General features: G+C 41.1%; 1 protein-coding gene across 1 annotated transcript in view; it reads left to right on the top strand.

Moving 5' to 3' along the window:
- Nucleotides 1–12,025, top strand: part of LSMEM2 (leucine rich single-pass membrane protein 2) — a 36,242-nt gene extending 24,217 nt beyond the window's left edge. Inside the window, exon 4 of the mRNA XM_069206813.1 lies at nt 4,405–12,025. Coding sequence (XP_069062914.1) covers nt 4,405–4,538 — 134 coding nt within the window. The 3' untranslated portion in view covers nt 4,539–12,025. The remainder of the gene's footprint in view (nt 1–4,404) is intronic.
- The last annotated feature ends 220 nt before the right edge of the window (nt 12,026–12,245 follow it).

Raw genomic sequence — 12,245 nt, 5'->3', positions numbered from 1 at the left:
CTCCTGAGGCTCCACTGTTCACTGCAGGTACAGGCTCCCAGCCTGCCCTGCGGGCAGCCAATCCTAACGCTGCTCTCATACTGCTGACAGCATGAAAGCAGCGTCAGGGTTGGCCTGAGCGCCCTCGATTGATTTGCAATCCCAGGCAGACTGGGAGCCTGCTGTCTCCAACCCAGCATCACAGCTCTGGTTGGGGACAGCTCAGTGTGCATGTCAGTATGGCCATCCTGAGATGGCCAGCCAAACCAACATGCACACTGACAGCAGTGCCACCACTCCTCCTCCCTGCCTGTCATCCCGCATGGCCCGCCTCCTAGAAAAAAAACAATAGTAAACATGGTTTATTATCATTTTATTTTCACGTTTTGCAGCTGCATATACCTATAGCAGTGTTTCCTCAGAAGTTCTTGAGGTTGCCATTTTTGGAAAGCATTATCAATTCTAGAATTTGTCCTTTGGCATCAGATCTGCCCCAAGAGTTTTCCCAAAAGTGATGGCTCCTTCACTGTATGCTCAAGACCTTTTATTCTTCCTGTATCTATGCATCTAACTCCTTGCAGCACCCTCAAAATAACTGGCCATAAAAGAGTTGGAGATGAATGCTATTCAAGCATGGTCTTCTTCTGAACTTTCCAAACTGCCATCTGGAACATTTACAGGATCAGATAGTTATAGGCAAAAATTTCAGGACCCATATGGGAATAGTGTACCTTCCAGTCAAAGAGCAGAGAGACTGAGAAAAGCACTTTTTTCTGGGTCAGCTATCAGCGAGGTTATGGTTTAAGGTTCAAGGATACATGGTCTCGTGTGTTCCTTGTACCCTTGGCCAGGCTACCCTTACGGCCTCTCTTGATTCATCTGATAAAATATTGGAGACCCTCATTGATGGAATCTGAGAGACAGATTACTGGGGCGCATCACATTTTGTTTCAACTTCAGTGGTGACTGAAGAATGATTCTTTGACAATGGGGTTTCACCTAGGAGAAGATCTTCCACTGAAAGTACCTAAAAGGCTGGGTTGCAACTTTGTCAGATTAGGCAACACATGGGAGATGATCTATAATGGAACAACAGCAATCCTCAAATTGTAAGGGTTTGACTGCTATATAGAAAGTCTTGACTCAGTTCTGTGACATCATTATCATGATCGGAATGGACAGTCAGGTGACAATGAACAGACCGAGAGGGGCAAAGTCCTCATCTGTGAATGTGATGGGAATGAGGATTGAAAATTAGGTGGAATAACATTTTCTATATCTAACTGCCAAGTACATAATAGGAAAGAAACATCTTAACAGCAGATTCCCGAAGTGGGAAATTCTGAACTTCTCAGGATCTGTGTCTGACTCTCATTTTGTTTCAGGAGATTTATCACAGATTTGGAAATCCAGTAATAGACCTCCTTGTTTCTCCTCTCAATTCCCAGTTGGAGGCATTTTGTTCTCGCTTTCCGACACAGGTTGCATGAGGAGTGGATCCTCTAACTAAACATTGGCCTCCTGTTCTTCTTTAAGCCTTCCTTCCCTTTCCTCTAATTTCTTTGCTGGCTGTGAGAAATAAGATGGAAGCAGCAGAGGTGATTATGGTGATACTATTCTGGCCCTGAAGGTCATGTTCCCTCTTCTACAATCTATGGATCTATTTCTTTTCTGGAAAATCTGTCTTTCACCATTTCCATATTTATCACTGTGGTCTCTTCCTCTTCGGAATCTTATCGGTCTGGAGATTGAAAGTAGTGGGGTGTGAAAGAACGGTATTACAGATCATTTTGACCTTTCCATTCAGCAATGCAGGTGTCATTCCACCTCAAAAGCTTAATTTAGCCATTTGGAAGTGTTTTCAGGCAAGGTGTACAGTGCAATCAGTGTTGCTTGTAGACTATGAAGTGAAAATGATTTCACAATTCTTCTTTGAGAAATTTCAGAAGTGAATGGCTGTCTCTACCTTGAAAGCACAATGGGAAGCAGGTAGAGGCTTTAGAGACTCTTGGGGGCGATTTTCAAGGAAACAAACTATAATACAGGCTTTTTAAGAGTTTTACTTTACCTTGGCCTCAAGATCCCGCATTTGCTACCTCGAGTTCTTCAGGAATTTCCATTAGAGCATGTTAAGACTATTGAATTAAAATTCCATACCTTAAAGTAGTGTTCTTAATTGCTGTTATGACTGCAAGGAGAATTTGAGAGCTGGGAGCTCTCAAATGCAGATTTATTAGAGGGTAGTATTGTGTTACACCCAAAACATAAATCTCTCCAAAAGCTTCCAACTTTTCCTGACCCTGCTTCTCAGGATCAGATGTTGTTAAATTTTCTTGATGTTAAGAGAGCTGTAGAAATTTACTTGGAACATACAAGTTTGTTTAAGAAACCTGGGGCCAGATGTAGCAAGTCGGCAATTTGCGACTTGCAAATTGCGAGTCCCTGCGACTCGCAATTTGCAAGTCGCTAATTGCTATGCAGTACGGTGTCTCAGACACCGACTGCGACTCGCAATGGGGTCGCAATGACCCACCTCATGAATATTCATGAGGTGGGTCGCAAATTGCGGCCCCATTGCGAGTATAGGCACTCGCAAACATGGAGGCCTGCTGTCGTCAGCAGACCTCCATGTTTGCGACCTGCTTTTCAATAAAGCATTTTTTTTTTTTTGAAGTGTAGCCCGTTTTCCTAACAGGAAAACGAGCTGCACTTAAAAAAAACCGAAACCTTTAGTTTCGGTTTTTTTTCAGGGCAGGGAGTGGTCCCTTGGACCACTCCCTGCCCTGAAAAAACAATTTGGGGTCCAGTCACAAACTGGAAGGGGTCCCATGCGGACCCCTTCCAATTTGCGAGTGGGTTACCATCCACTTGAAGTGGATGGTAACTGCGCGGTCGCAAATGGAATTGCATCCCACTGCGAGTCGCAAATAGGAAGGGAACACCCCTTCCTATTTGCGAGTCGGAAATGCATTTTGCGAGTCGGAGCCGACTCGCAAAATGCATTTCTGAATGGCAAAGTGGCTTTTGCGCCTCGCAAACGGCGATTTTCGCCGTTTGCGAGGCGCAAACACTTTGCTACATCTGGCCCCTGATCACTTGTTATAAACTTTGGAAAGTCTAGTCAGAAAATAGAACCTCTAAGATCACACTCGGTAGATGGATTAAATAAACGACTTCTTCTGCTTACATAATTACTAAGATTTAATTGTCAGAGAGTATAACAGGAAGATCTACTAGAGGTGTGACTGCTTCCTGTGCTGAACTGAATGGTGTTTGTTTGAGGATAGTTGGCAGAGCTGGCACATGCATTTCCTCACGGTTTTCTGAATTACTTTAAAATGCAGTTGTTAGGAAAAAAGATGGTAATTTGGGGCTAAAAGCCATAGGTTCCAGAAACTAAGATACACCAATAGTTTGGTTTCTTGAAATGTGTAAATCTGTTTTCATTATTAAACTTTGTATTTGATGGGGATATTATGTTAATAATAGTACTGTTGGCCAGCAGAGCTTTTGCATACTTCAATAGTAATGACTGGGATGAGGATATAGGAAGTTGACAGAAAGTTCCAACTACTTACTGGCAATCTTCATTATGTTTAGATTGTAATGCCCTTATCACAGTCATTAGGACCCGTCTACCCTTCCTGTTCTGCTGACCTACGTTAAGGCTTGGTAGTATCAGGAGCTCTGGGTAGTTGGTTCTAATATCAACACCCAATAGCGTGGATGTGTAGTACACTCAACTACTCCACTTCAGTAGAAATGGCTGTGGTGAGGATATTTTGGACTAGGGATAATTAAGATTATGGGTACATAATCAAGATAGTCCCTTCCAAATCAAACAGCTGTCCTGGAGGGAGCTACCTCAGAAGGATACGTCACTGCTCGTTCAGCCTAACTATAGGCTACAGATTTACTGGAGTCTACCTAGTAACATCTGGGGTGACTGTTGATTGAACCTGTTAAGAGATAAAAGCCAGCTCCCTCAGCAGGAAAATAATTACCCACAATTCCCTGGAGCCTTTAGATTTCCTTGACATTCATGGTTCTAAGCAGCCAGTGGAGTTGCTGACTGATGACACTGCACTGCATTCATTTATTCGTGAGTGAAGATATATGTGAGTGGGGAATTGTCAAGTTACGTATTTCTTATGACGTTAATTACTCTATCTGGATTTAAATCCGCATCCGTTACTTCTTATGATCTGGGTCAAGACATGTGATGTAACTTCCTGTGATATCATTAAGACTAAGATGATGTGATCTGATTTCAAGTGATGTCATAATTATGCTAATTGGTGGTTTTGAAATCTGAAAAATCCTACCTGTTTTTTGTTCACAGCATGTTTGCATGTGTCCTGTTCCTGAAAGTTAAAGGGCCTCTATCTTCAGACTGAGTGTGTTGCCTTTTTCTTTGTCTTTCAGCGGAACACAGCGAGTCCATTTTTGCCCTCTCCCACCGGTTGGCCTATCAGGAGGAGTCGATCCGGCGCCTGAGGCTTGCCATCTCACAGCTATGGCAGAGGCTGAATGCCAGTCAGCCTCTTGGGCCCACGTGAAGTTCTTTGCCTGCTGGAACAGTCTTCAGGTTGTGGGCCCCAGCAACAGGTTGACTACATGATGTTTGGTTTGCAGCAGAGCCCGCAAGTGCATGAAAGTAAGCACTGGAAGAAGAGATCCAGAGCTGAACTTCTTCATTGGCATTGCCAGCTTGCTAAGGCTCATGCCACTTTCTGAAGGTTCTGGAAAGTTGAGTGGCCTCCTTTCTACATGTCATTGCGGATATTGTTTTCAGTCCTGGGGTATTTCACTACAAACCATTACTGTCTGGTGTGATAGTTTAATTGGTTCAATGGTAACAAACCAAGATTACAACACCCAGAATGCATTAGGTTGTCACAAGGAAGCCCAGGACTAAAAAAGGCTGCCCATGATGAAATGGAATGAGGTGGCAACCCCAAAGAAAGTTGAGGTGGCTGAGTGCCCAACACATTCTGCTCTTTCTGATACTAGATGAATATCAGCAGGGCTTGCTTAATGCCTGCATTCACCATCATATCAAGATGCCTGTGTTTAATTATGAGCCAAATACCTACATCTCTGATCCAGCGCTCTGGAGTCATTGCATGTCAGGTGTGTTACGGTCAACAAAACGACATTTTCATCTCACATTACCTTGCATTCTGGTACTCGTAGTGTTACTGTTTCCATTACAATGTATACGTACTGGCATAGCAAAACACACAAGGGCTGCTGGCTGGATGTCTCACACATGCCACAGGGATCCAGGTGATCTCCAAACTGTGTTGCTTTAGCTCAATCCCTGTTGTGTGCTCTGCGGAGAGGCAAAGCTCTCCAGTGTCTCTGTTCCAGTGGAGCTCCGACCAGGGCCAATTTTAGCAAAGAATTTTCACTTCACATTCATGGCCCCACCACTGACCTCTCTCTCTGCTCTCCTTACAAGTAGGATGCTATTTTGATGGACACAAGGCCCCCCTCTGGGGACCCCATCCATAAAGACTTCAGTGTATTAGTATGTTGAAAGAGAGTCTGAATTAGGCCACTTCGGCTCTTCTGCCCTCGCCAGCCTGCATATTTTCTTAAGAAAAGCCTCAGTTTTACCCTCACCCCTTTACCTACTCCAAAAGCTCCCTCTAATTGCTGCGACCCTTCTGCTTCTATTTAATTCTTTTATTTTTCTATACAGTGCTTTAACTGAGAATGTCTGTGCTGTCTACAAACAAGAGTAAAAATCTGTCTGCGGAAGGATGCCATGCTATCAATAATTAAGGTAGAAAGCGAGAAGGATAAGTGAAAAAAAGGTGAATGGAGAGCAACAGATAAAGAGAGATAGAATTATGCTGCAGTGGAGGGCTAATCATGTGGCAACGTTGACAACATTGTGGATCAAGAAAATACAAATTATGTGGTAAGGAAACACAAAATAGCAGAATATTACACAGTTACAGAAAAATTTTACAACACGGTCTGTGACAATATTGACTAGCTACTTTAAAATTTTAACATTGGTACAAACATGATCTAAATTGATTGGTTTATTAAATAGAAAGGTGATCTGCTATCTTTACATTGTGCGGCGTGGAAGCAGTTAAGCACCATTTTAGCAATTGTGTGCTTTCTACCTCTCAGAGTAAAATAGTTAGTGTAAAAAAATATATGCAATTATGCAATGTGCATTTCCCAGAAAACCTGTCTATATTTGCACAATTTTTAAAATAAAAATAGTTCCTAATTTCATATGCACATCACAGTTATGTTTAAAATTTTTGGCTACAGTTTTAGGTTTAGCTTTTGTTCACACTATAATGGATCCCTGAAAGTGACCCTTAAAATGAGAAAGCACCATGCAGAACTGTGTTGCAATTTCACAAATATTACATATGCATCTCACCAGGAGACACGATTGGAGCCGTCAATGCCACATATTGGAATTTGCGAGTGCTCTTTGGAGGGAACTGCTGCTTTGAGAACAAAGTCTGTGAAGAGCAAATTTTTGTAAACAGTGAAACAAACGTTTTTCAAAGAAGGAATAATCACTTCCACTCTGAGTTACTTAATTAATTAGGGTTTAAATCTTATTACAAAAAAAGATACCCCGCCCCAAATAAAATGTATTCAATGCGGGTGGTATCAATAAGTGGGTAAAATCGTTGCCTTTCTACAAGTCTGATTACAGAAGTAATGAACAATGAAAAACAACCAGCTAACTTTTCGAAGTGTCGGGTGCAGTGTTGAACTCCGGGTGCAGCACTTTACTTTAACCTTAGATCGCCTGAGCTAGAAACATTTTTGGGATAAACTCTCCTTACAGTTTTCATGTCCGCAGAGCTTATCATAGGTTCAGGAAACTGGCAGCACATCTACTGTTTGACCGTAATTCTCTGGGAATATAAACCATCCTGATGGATATAAGAGGAGATATGGTGAGAAGATGGACCAGATTTTGTAAGACTTTTCAGAAAATGTGTTCGTGTAAACCATTTCATCCGGTCACATAGGCTGGAATATCACATTTCAAACAGATACCAAGAGAGGAAACAGGAGCAGGGATGGCTTCAAGATATGTCACAACGTAGCTTTAAGCGGAAAGGGGCCCCAACTCCCTGGAGGAACACCTCTGTGTGACGTAGAGGGGGGCGTGTAGATGATGCTATGCACCTTTCCAGGTGTTTTGAAGTTGTATATCCTGCCTTTTGCTATCTTTATTTTCTGTTTTATGTAATATTTTGATATCAATAACATGATAGCATACATCTCCGTATTGAAAGTTACTCAAGGGTGATTGTTATCAAATAGCTTCCTTTTTATCTTCAGCAGGTTCTGAACAGAAGTAATGTGTATTAGACAGTTTAGTGTTCACTGTTGAGATCCCCAAGGACTTCTTACTCTCAATGTTGAGTGTGAAGGAATGTGACCAATAGTCAATTGTGCCCCCACTCTTTAGTGTTGTTCTTCCCTCTAATCCTTTAATGTGTAATCATCATACCCTACCACTAAGAGTAATCCTCACTTCTCCACTTCTGCACTCTCCCAGCTCCAATTAGGATCACCATCGCCTCAACCCAATCTATAATCATTTCTCTTTTACACCCCCTTTCGCTATTATTGTTATCCCTTTCCGTGTAACTTCCTACTCCACACCTTTCATGCACTCTCTATGACATTTCACTTGCATTTGAATACTTTGTAGATAGATAGGCAAGATATATATATTTAAAACTTAATTTTATTTATTTGTATTTTAGTATTTGTCAACTGTTTTCTTGGCAGCTGTTTGACAAATATGATACCTAGCTCCCGACTTTAATAAGCAAAAGTAGTGTATGTAAGATAGTTATAGTCAAATAAAAAGTAAAGGGATTGCTTGCATGATTTATTTTTGTTTTAAATATTTGTGTAGTCTATCCCTTTGTATTGTAACGTGGTTTTGACAGAATTTGCTTTGAGATTGCATGATGCCAGTTTAAACTTGTGTTGTATTATAAGTAGCGCTTGAAATAAACATCTTTGATAATTAAACTTGAGACACACTAACCCACTCATACATCACAACAGCATGAGTTCAAATTTGTGATGTGTTGTTCAAACATAGATTCTAATAAGTATATAACCAGCTCAACCTGGCCTGTTGTCTTTGCCTACATTTGTGTAGGAGAACTTACTCCCCCTTCCAACAATTCGGGCAGTGAAAAGCGCGACAGAGCCCCCATTGGGCCCCCGACACTCCCTTTCCACTAGCCTTTGCATAGCGGTCTGACCTCCATGCAAAGGCTGGTGGAAAGGGGACTCGTAATCCGGAGGGCAGTGCTGCTTGCAGCACTGCCCTGGCGGTTTACGACCGCCGAGACCACCAGGCTGTCGACTGGCATCAACCTGGCAGTGCCGGCGGTCGGACCATGAGCTGCCATGGTCGTAATGTGGCGGTCGGACCGTCACTATGGCAGCGGTCTGACCGCCACCTCAAGTGTGACGGTCTTAAGACCGCCACACTCGTAATAAGGGCCAGAATGTCTGAACCCTTAAAGTGCTATGTAAAGAGTTTGTCTAGAGATTTGAGACCTTTAATCAAGTCTTTCAGTACCATTTGTGAAGGGGCTACCTTGGGTGTTACTGTTGTGTGTATTTGGAAAAGTATAGGGGATATAACGTAAGTCTGCTTCAATACTCACCAACAGAGGCAATTGCAAGGAGACTTGGTGAGAACCAGTGATAGATTTGTCTAGATAAAAAGGCCCTCTGGTACACCACCATTCACTCTTTTTAGTTTGAGTGTGGATATGAATATTTTGGCTCTTTTTTGTTTGCAAAGGAATTCTGACAGGATTTTATCTACAGAAGTGAAGAAAGTCTTAGAAAGATATTAGGGGGAAATAGTGGTGGTTTGTCTAGATAGGAAGGCCCTCTGGTAGACCACCATTCGCTCTCTTTAGTTTGAGTGTTGACATGGAGATTTTGGCTCTTTCTTGTTTCCAAAGGAACTCTGAAAGGATTTTATTTATGGAAGTGACGAAAGTCTTAGAAAGATACACAGGGCACATGTTGGTGATGAAATTAAATTGGGGAGATAGCATCAATTTGATACATTTGCATATACCCCACAAGGTTATAAATTCTGAAGACCTTGAGTCTGTTAGGTTTTTGATTTATTTATATATGGTTGATTTGATATGTTCGCTAGATTTGGATAGGCTTTTCTGAAAGCCAATGCCCAGATGTCTCAGTTGTTTGTTTTGCCATTTGAGACCGGCCTCGCTGGTGAACTGTGGAAGGAAAAGATTATTCAGAGAGAGAGTATCCGAAGACTTTAGCATAATTGTTCATAGATTTAAGTAGCTCTCAGGTGTCTGAATAAGCGTCCTCAGAAAATATCAAAACGTTGTCAGCATATGCCGCCACCTTCTACCGACCAGATCGAAAAGAAATGCCTTTAATTAATGGATTGGAATGAATATCAATGATTTTGGGGCTCCATGACAAGGAAGACAAGCTGATTTGCATTGCCAGTGGAGATAGTTGGAAGCTTTTAGGTCTAATGCTGTCTATTTATATGTTGGCTGATGGATTTCTATAGAGTGCCATTACTATGTATTCAAATTTGGGTCCGCGGTTAAATCAGGATGGATCACAGACCCGCGTCTAGCACTATGGCCATGGTGGGTTTCTGAAATGAGGCTGCTTTCTCAATTACAGGCCTAAACAGTCATGTATTATTGGAGGCAAGTCTACCTTTAATGAACCCTGTTTGGGACGGAGGAATTAAAGGAAGGGAGGAGTTATTCTAAAAGCTTGGCTAATATTTTTGCGTAAATTTTACAATCCACATTAATGAGTGATATTGGGTGGTAGTTCTTTGTGACGGAAGATTCTTTGCCTTTTTTGGGTATAACCACAGTTGCTTCCGAGGCTGTACCAGTAATAGAACCAGATGAGACAAAGTGGGAGAAGTGTTCGTGGAGTTCGGGGAGTAGGATGTCATGAACAGTTTTATAAAAACATGGCTTGAAGACTGTCTGGGCCGGGAGGCTTATCACATTTTAGGGAATGTGTGCAGCAATTATTTCTGATATTTGGATATCTGCTTTGAGGTCATAGATAAGGGAGGGATGTGCTAGCTTTTCTAGTTGGTACTGGCATTCTACAAGGTCAGTGACTTCCTTTGGGTTGTAGAGATTATCATAGAAGTTGCAAAAGGTCTCAATAATATTTATTGCGTTTGTATGTATAGTGGCTTGCGGGTCTGTTATGGCAGTGATCAGGGAGGATTGTTGTTGTGCTTCAAGATAACTCACAATTTTTTTTCCTGCTTTCTTTGCTTCAATCACATTTTGTGCTTTAGAGATTTGAACCCAGCTATGTGCCCTCTCACTCATGGTTTTGTTAAAATCACAGTTAGGAGTTTTCAGGTGTGGTATAAGAGAAACATCTTTTGTAGATATAGGGTCATTCTCAAGAGCTTAACAATTACTTAGCAATTGGAAAAACCCTGATACTTCCTACATTCAAAATATATTGCAAAACTCTCTACTGCCCCTTTGATGAATGAAGACTGGTCATTTTGTCTCGAACATTCTTTGAAACAGAAGATGTCACCTCTATTCTACCAGTGTAAATTGTGGATTCTCCAAAAATAATTTTGGACACCTGAAAAACGGAATAAGTATACTCTTGCAGAATCCTCAAAATGATGGAACTGCTCAGCAAATATGGCTGATTTAGAGCATCTGCTCTTTTATTGTGAGAATGCTAAATCCCTTTGGAACCACATTGAGCAGACCACCCATGATATTTTTTAAACTGAAATCACAATTAAACTTCCTGTGAGTGCTGGGTCCATAGCACTCATCTCTCAGATACCTTAGATATGACATTTCTCTCATTGATCTACTGTTAACGATCGGAATCAAATTGATCCTTAGTGAATGGAAGAACTCCAAAAAACTCTCTTTCCACACATGATAGGCATAGGTGTGCTTTATTTGGGGTGGAGAAAACATACTAGCCAATGGTAATTTCCACTATAAAACACCTGAGAAGGTATGGAATACACTAGACCAGTGATTCTTAACCTTTGGTCCAGGGTCCCCAAAGTATACTTAGGGGGTCCCTGACTGCTTAGAAAATTAAATAATACTAACAGATTAATGCAGTGTATATAAATAGAGAAGCAAAATGTAAATTTGGAAATTTTAAAACATTCTGGAAATGTGAAGGAATTTGAAATTTCAGGCCAAAAATTAAGTTAGTAGCCTTAGATTGATTCATGGAAGAAGTGCAAGCACATCAAACAGAAAGTAATATAAATAATGATTAGCCTTAATTGAATTTCGAAAAGCTCTCCTTCCTATTAAAATATTTTTCTTCATTGTTTGTTTGTGAATTAAACACAATATTTCATTTGTTTGATGAATGCTTGCTTCTGTATTCTTTCTCGAAAATGCTTAGGTTGGGGTCCACAGCTTCTAGTACCTACTTAGGGTGTCCCCAGATTCCAATATTGGTTCAGTGAGGGTCCCTGGGTTCCAGTACTGAATAACTGGGGTCAACAGAAGTTAAAAGGTTAAGGACCACTGCACTAGATGTATCTAGAAACAATAAAATCCCTCTAAAGACTGTTTGATTTCAATTAGCCCTTCCTCTGCTTCACCATAATATATTGTGAGTCTTGTGAAACCCAGAGTGATAGACCAGTTACAACCTAGTGTCCTCCAACTTCCTACTAACCTCCTTCACTTTTACTCTTGATCTATTTTTTTGTGCTTCCTGTCTCCTGCCTTCTACTTTCATCTGCTGTGCTCTTCTCCACCTTTCTCTTTCATCTTTTTCACATCAACATCCTGAGGGCTAAGCTACGCTAATAATCCCCTCTCTTATGTTACATCTTATTTTTCTTAAAGTTGTTGGCTTTTATCTGTTGTTTAGTCACAATTTTGCACTAGAATGGTACTGAGTGAGCGATTTTCTTTCCCATTTGCTCGTCTCACACTTTGTCTACCTGTGTAGTTACTTTGTTTTTTCTCTCTTTAAAGACAACAATAAATATTATTGTGAAATCAAAAAAGTGAGGTTGTTTTCATTAAATTGAGCCAGACCCTTCCAACTTTGTTTTGCTATCTTCTTTTATTATTCAGTAGTCCCGAGGGCCAATGATTTCTGCATTTTTTTATTAAAATGGCCATTGAGCATGGATTCTGAAAGGCCTAGGGTAAGATGTATGGCCTCGAGTTTTGCGACTCACAATTGGCGAC

Source organism: Pleurodeles waltl, chromosome 9, assembly GCF_031143425.1.
Source record: "Pleurodeles waltl isolate 20211129_DDA chromosome 9, aPleWal1.hap1.20221129, whole genome shotgun sequence".
In the NCBI taxonomy this organism is placed as follows: domain Eukaryota; kingdom Metazoa; phylum Chordata; class Amphibia; order Caudata; family Salamandridae; genus Pleurodeles; species Pleurodeles waltl.
Note: the sequence above shows the minus strand (reverse complement) of the source record. Positions and strands in the feature narration are given on the sequence as shown.